Consider the following 1,150-nt stretch of genomic DNA (forward strand, 5'->3'; position numbering starts at 1 on the left):
TCAAGAATATACATTATCTTCAATTGATGGAAAGATGGCATGGATCAATTCTTTTATAGCGTTTTCTCTGTTGTTGCACTGAATTGTCATGTCATCGGGTATGCGGTTATAGTTTCCTTCGATTGGTTCTTCGGTTCCATCGCCGACTCTTAAAAGAAATTTAGAAAACCATGGATCTTTCAGCGCTCCCATATTTATGGTCAACCGCATCTTCTTAGTCAAAGACCAAAGAGGTGACATTCGTACGCTGGAGTCTACAATCTGTGCTCGAGTGCCACGTTTAATAACCGGCAACACCTGTCTGAAGTCACCTCCCATAACCATTATCTTCCCACGAAATGGGAGACTAACACCTATAATGTCTTGGAATGTACTATCGACTGCCTTTATCGCCTGTCGTTTAGCCATCGACGCTTCATCCCATATGATTATTTTGGCAGACCGAATCAGTTTACCGACCCCACTCTGTTTTTTGATATTGCACATTGAATTATTTTCAAGATGAAGAGGAATCTTGAATCTCGAGTGAGCCGTTCTACCTCCTGGCATATTATTAGCTGCTGCACCTGATGAAGCTGTTGCGAGAGCAATAAGACCACGTGACCAAATTTCAGCAAGCAAGGTAATGTACAAAAATGTTTTCCCAATTCCACCTGGACCATCAATAAAGAACACGCCTGGAAGATCATAATCAACATGCATCATGATCTCATCAAACATGTTTTTTTTGGTCCGGATTAAGTGAATCTTTGGCACTCAAGAGTTCAGGTTCCAAAACAATCCCATACTCTTCTTGTAACTCACGATAACCTTCATCTTGTCAGTTAACATCGTCTGTTATCTTAGGAAGGTCGAATTCATTGATATTTTTACCCATGGATTGTACCAAGACACTAATTTCGGTAAGAACCATATTTTGAACTCGTTCTATACTTTGACAGTGTAACCGATGATCTTCAAACAGTGAATCAAAGTGGTAATTCCATAACTTTCGAATATCTCCAGGTTGGCAAAAAACTATTGTGGTCGCAAATAACCTTCTAAGAGCATTGGGAAACTGAAACGTAGAGGCTTCTTCGAGACATTGTGATAGATATTCATCGTCTTCTATTAAGCCTAACTCAAGAGCTGCTTTCCAAATGTCTCACAC

The 1,150-nt window shown here is 40.1% G+C and overlaps 1 protein-coding gene across 1 annotated transcript; it reads right to left on the reverse strand.

Annotated features, from left to right (window-relative positions):
• On the reverse strand, positions 1 to 720 carry LOC110882540 (ATP-dependent DNA helicase PIF2-like). Its single transcript, XM_022130554.1, has one exon. The coding sequence runs from the start codon at positions 718 to 720 to the stop codon at positions 1 to 3; it is 720 nt and encodes a 239-aa protein (XP_021986246.1).
• Positions 721 to 1,150: the final 430 nt, after the last annotated feature.

The sequence above is a fragment of the Helianthus annuus genome, chromosome 1 (assembly GCF_002127325.2).
Source record: "Helianthus annuus cultivar XRQ/B chromosome 1, HanXRQr2.0-SUNRISE, whole genome shotgun sequence".
Lineage (NCBI taxonomy): Eukaryota > Viridiplantae > Streptophyta > Magnoliopsida > Asterales > Asteraceae > Helianthus > Helianthus annuus.

What these genes read in the sequence shown, in the direction of transcription:
- LOC110882540 (XM_022130554.1), bottom strand. Translation starts at nt 720, where the DNA reads ATGTTTGATGAGATCATGATGCATGTTGATTATGATCTTCCAGGCGTG.